Below are 5,632 nucleotides of genomic sequence, written 5' to 3'. Positions count from 1 at the left end.
AGATTTTCCTTTCTAGTTTGGATTCTAGTAAGAATACCACTTAGGATTTTTACGCAGAGAATCTCAAGGCAAAATTTTACAAGTTGTGTTACATCTTCATAAACTGCATATAATTAGAATATGCACAGTATGTTTATCTTGGTGGATATAAATATCATATGTCCATATCATGGAATCATTAAGGTTGGAAAAGACCTACAAGATCATCAAGTCCAACTATCAACCCAACACCCCCACGCCTACTAAACCATGTCCCAAAGTGCCACACCTACAGGTTTTTTGAACACCTCCAGGGATGGTGACTCCACCACCTCTCTGGGCAGCCCGTTCCAATGCGTGACCACTCTTTCAGCGAAAAAATTTCCTAATACCCAATTCAAACCTCCCCTGACGCAACTTGAGGCCATTTCCTCTTGTCCTATTGCTTGTTACTTGGGAGCAGAGACCGACACCCCCCTGTATCCCCCCTCCTTTCAGGCAGTTTTAGGGAGCAGTAACGTCTCCTCTCAGCCTCCTCTTCTCCAGGCTGAACAATCCCAGTTTCCTCAGCCACTCCTCATCAGCCTTGTGCTCCAGACCCCTCACCAGCTTCATTGCCCTTCTCTGGACACACTCCAGATCTTCAGTGTCCTTCATATAGCGAGGTGCCCAAAACTGAACCCAGCATTCGAGGGGCAGCCTCACCAGTGCCCAGCAAAGGGGCACAATCACTGCCCTGGTCCTGCTGGCCACACCATTCCTGATACAAGCCAGGATGCTGTTGGCCACCTTGGACACCTGGGCACACTGCTGGCTCATATCCAGCCGGCTGTCGACCAACGGCCCAGATTCTTTTCTGCCAGGGAGCTTTCCAGCCACTCTTCCCCAAACCTGTAGCGTTGCATGGGATTGTTGTGACCCAAGTGCAGGACCTGGCACTTGGCCTTGTTAAACCTCATACAGTTGGCCTCAGCCCATTGATCCAGCCTATCCAGAGACCTCCTACCCTCGAGCAGATTGACATTCCTGCCCAATTTGGTGTCACCTGCAAACTTACTGAGGGTGCACTCAATCCCCTCATCCAGATCACTGATAAAAGATATTAAACACAACTGGCCCCAGAACTGAGCTCTGGGGGACAACGCCTGTGACCGGCCCCCAATTGGACGTAACTCGGTTCACCACAACTCTCTGGGCTCGGCCATCTAGCCAGTTTTTTACCCAGAGAAGATTACACCTGTCTAAGCCATGAGCCACCAGCTTCTCTAGGAGAATGCTGTGGGAGACAGTGTCAAAGGCTTTAGTAAAGTCTGGGTAGACAACATCCACAGCCTCTCCCTCATCTACTAGGCGGGTCACCTACATGATATAATATAGATTACAAAGTACAAGTTTGGAAATGTTCTTCTAAATTACCTCTTCTACCCACTTATGCATAATATATTAACTCCTTATCACTAGCTATTCTGCCACCTTAGGCTATTAATGTAATACAAGGACCACCTGAATAACGTGAATAATAGAAAAATATATGGAACTGATCACTGAAGGCATAAGTAGTTAAAACTCCTCACAATTTACAATCTAAAGGAAAGATACTGTCTAGAAAACAGGACACAAAGAGGGGATAACCAGTAACAAAATTGGTTGCTAATTCACTTCAGTCAACTGCACTAGCTTTCTCAGCTCTTGAGAAAAAGATGCTTTTTTAGCAAAGATGTGGACTGAGACCTTTACAGTTAGTTTCCACTTAACAGACATCCTGATTTCAATGCAAGCAAGCAGACCAGAAAGTGAGCTTTTTAAAAAAAAACACACCACCACCTCAAGAACCACATATGTAAAACTTTATACACAGCCCAATGTGACTTCCCTGGGAAAATGATGGAGAAAATCCTCCTGGAGAGCATTTCCAAACACAGGAAAGACAAGAAGGTGATCAGGAGCAGTGAGCATAGACTTATGAAATAATGCTTGACCAACTTGATAGTCTTCCACAATGAGGTGACTTGCTTGACGGACAAGGGGAGAGCAGCAGATGTTGTTTACCTCAAATTTAGTGAAGCCCTCAACACTGTCTCTGTTAACAGCATCATAGAGAAGCTGATAGAGTATGTGTTTGGTAAGTAGATAGTGAGGTGGACCGAAAATTGCCTGAATGACCAGGCCCAAAGGGTGATCAGTTGGAGGCAAGTCACTTGTGGTGTACCCCAGTGCTCAGTATTTGGGCTGATACTGTTTAAGATCTTCATTAATGACCTGGATGATGGAACAGAGTACACACTCAGCAAGTTTGCAGATGCTACAAAACTGTGAGGAGTGGCTGATACAGCAGACGGTTGTGCAGCCATTCAGAGAGACCTCAACAGGCAGAGAATAATCTCCTGTTCAGCAAGGGGAAATGCAAAGTCCTGCACCTGGGGAGGAATAACCTCAGACACCAGTACACGCTGGGGGCCAACCAGATAGAAAGCAGCTCTGCTGAGAAGAACCTGGGGGTCTTGGTAGACACCAAGCTGACGATGAACCAGCAATGCACCCTCACAGCAAAAAAAGGCCAGCAGCACCCTAGGGCACAATAGGAAGAGTGTTGACAGCAGGTGAAGTGACGTGATTCTTCCTCTCTAGTCAGCACTGGTGAGGCCACATCTGGAGTACTGGGTCCAGTTCTGGGCTTTCCATCACAAGAAAGATATGGGCGTACTGGAACAAGTCCAGCTCAAAAGCGACTACAGGACTGGAGAATCTTTCACATGAGGAGAGGCTGAGAAAGCTGGAACTCTTCTGCCAGGAGAAGGCTCAGGGGAATCTTATTGATGCTAACAATTACCTGATGGGAAGGACTAAAGATGGAGCCAGACTCTACTCAGCAGTGCCAACCAATAAGACACTGGACACGGTCCTGGACAACCTGCTCTAAGTGACTGTGCGTGAGCAGGTGAGTTGGGACTACAGGATCTCAAAAGGTCCCTTCCAACCTCAACAATTCTGTGATTCCAGTCATGACACAATCATCCAGTTTTACCCCTCATAATTACAGCACTCAGAATATTACTTTCCCCCGCAGAATATTTGGTGTCTTGATAAGGTCAGGCTGCAGCTTCTCCTTCAGTCTAGGTATTCACCTCTTCTCTACTCACCCACAAAACTTTTTAACACTTTAAGTTCATGGAACTTTTTTAGGAAGACAACATTTTTGATACCTCTAACCTTTCATCGGTTTGAAACTGGTGAATACCAATTCAATCTTAGAGTTACCAGAAGCAACAGCACAATAACACAAGCCTCATTTTCATAGAAAAAAGGCTTAATACAACCACACTTACTCTGAAATAAGCCAGTATTTCTTGCAGTGTCTTTTCCACAACGGATCATGACTTGAGAGCTGATTTAATCTTCGACTTAAATAGCAGCAACTGTAAATATAAAACAATTAAATTTGATTGCAAAAGAAGAGTAAACAAGGATAAATACCGACCAGTATATTATACATTGCATTCTCATGAAATAAATGCAGAGTTTGAAAGTTAGTTAGCTGTCCTTTTCAGAGTTGTGCTTACAATGGTAAAAAGTCTTCATTATAGCTGTGTAAGTCATGAACTACTTTTCCACACGCTTCTAGAACTGCCAGCAATTAAGTAATTTTGTAAAGCAGGTCATCCTGTAGACCTACACCACCATAAACATTGTCTGAAAGATTCCGGTGTGACTCCTCTCCTCCAGCCGTAAGCATCCCAGCAGCATAGCCTAGTTATTATGATTTAAATCACTTTCTTATCTGGATTGCCAGTCTCTACCTTATCTTTTCCACTGTTGCCATACTACTGAAAGCTCAAACAGTAAGCTACAGAAACTATACAGTTTGAACATTACAAAGTTACTTTCCGCTTTAAGTTGTTTAGATAAGAAACTTCATGACCAAAACCAAAGACAGACACAGGAAAAATACAAAGGATGACAGACCTGGAAATAAGTACTGCAAGCTGACTCTAATATATAAGCTCTTGCCATTGCATTACAGGTAACATTACTACTTCAGGAAGTTAAAAGAATCATATCCTGCACTATGCAGCATTATTGTAAATGCTGTATTAAAAAAACCTGTAGGATATAGGTCTAAAACTGCCCTCGGAAATCATTTAAGTTGATCCTTGCTTGATGCAAGGAGACAGCAAAGCTAACCTATGTTCCCGATGCTTGCTAACTCACTCTTTAAAAGCAGTGATCGAGGTGCCATCAAATGCAGTCTGTTCCCATATTTACTTTTACAGTTATAAAGCTTTTCTGGAATGTACAACTGGTATTGACAGCAAGACATTTTGGTGTATTTATATGAATAAGAACATGTGGCAAAGCATCAGTAACGTGCAGAGCAGTAACACAGGGAATGACTGTATTATTCAGATTCATAGAATTTAAAAGAAATTATTGCCTCGTTCAATCTAACTTGAACACCAGACTATAAATATTTTTTTCTTCTGTGTTTAAATTGAATTATTGGTTATGCTTTAAAGAAACTCCCCAAAAGATACAGCGAATATAGATGTGGCAACATCACTTCCTCTGGTAGCTTGTTCTAACTGTTAATGTGTGTGTTTTAATGGCTGTGATTAACATCTAAATACCCCAAAATGAAGCTACCAAGCTTAAACTTCCAGTTACTGATTTGGGGTTTTTTTTCAGTGTTCAGAAATTGGTAAGTAGCAAAGGCCAGATGTCCAAATGGACGTAGTTACATACAGAAATAAAGATGCCTCTCAATCTTGTCGTTGATAAGTAAAATCACCCAAAGTGCAGGGCTGGAGAAAACATCTTGCACTGAGACGACAGAATTACTCATATTTATCTGTTCAATTCAATCTTTTTTTTTCCTCCCCAATATCCCTTATAAGCTGTTTAAACTAAAATTGTGTTACTGTTTCAAAACCAACCTCAACAAAGTGAAGTGATTCTCCTGTGTGCCCTACCATTCCCCTTCCCACCCTGCAACGAGACAGACATAAACGCATTCACTTCAAACCTTGGCATTTGGCCGTGTTAATAACTTCATTCATGACATGGTGATTTTTTTTTTTTTTTTTTTGAGGGGGGGCAGTGGAACAGAAATATCCCAAAGTCAAAGTCCTTTCAGAAATCTATTATATTGGTGTTTATCAATGCCTGTAATTTCTGGTAGGACAGACGTCACCACAGCATCAAACATGATCAAAGATGCAATTAAAGCCATTCTCATTAATGACATAAATATTTGGTCACCTGACAGCTTTTCCATCATTTAAGGGCCACCACCAGGCCCTTAACCAACCTGTGGACTACTAGGGAAACTGTAGTGCTTATCATGGTCAGAGGTTACACATGTCACAAAAACAAATGTAAGCAAGCTAGAGATTGCTTCAATTAATGCTCTAAGTACTACAAACAGCCAGTTATGCAAAACTGCCATTACCTACCTTATAAGTAATAAACCTACACAGTATTTAATTGTCCTTGCACAGCAAAATCCATCTCACTTTGTCAAATACATAGCAAAAATAGGTAGTGCCTTTACTACACCATTAGCAATTACTACGAAATCATCCATACCGGACTCGTAACAATTGTTACAATTTTTGCTTATGCTTAATCTCCTTTTTTTTTTTTTGCTGTTATCCTA

At 42.0% G+C, this 5,632-nt stretch overlaps 1 protein-coding gene across 1 annotated transcript in view; it reads right to left on the bottom strand.

The window, feature by feature from the left end:
- Positions 1-5,632, bottom strand: part of FBXO3 (F-box protein 3) — a 34,585-nt gene that overhangs the window by 15,452 nt on the left and 13,501 nt on the right. Inside the window, exon 6 of the mRNA XM_009637071.2 lies at positions 3,306-3,395. Coding sequence (XP_009635366.1) covers positions 3,306-3,395 — 90 coding nt within the window. The remainder of the gene's footprint in view (positions 1-3,305; positions 3,396-5,632) is intronic.

This window comes from Egretta garzetta, unplaced genomic scaffold (assembly GCF_000687185.1).
Source record: "Egretta garzetta isolate BGI_Z169 unplaced genomic scaffold, ASM68718v1 scaffold454, whole genome shotgun sequence".
In the NCBI taxonomy this organism is placed as follows: domain Eukaryota; kingdom Metazoa; phylum Chordata; class Aves; order Pelecaniformes; family Ardeidae; genus Egretta; species Egretta garzetta.
The sequence above is the reverse complement of the archived record's forward strand: the minus strand, read 5'-3'. Positions and strand labels throughout refer to the sequence as shown.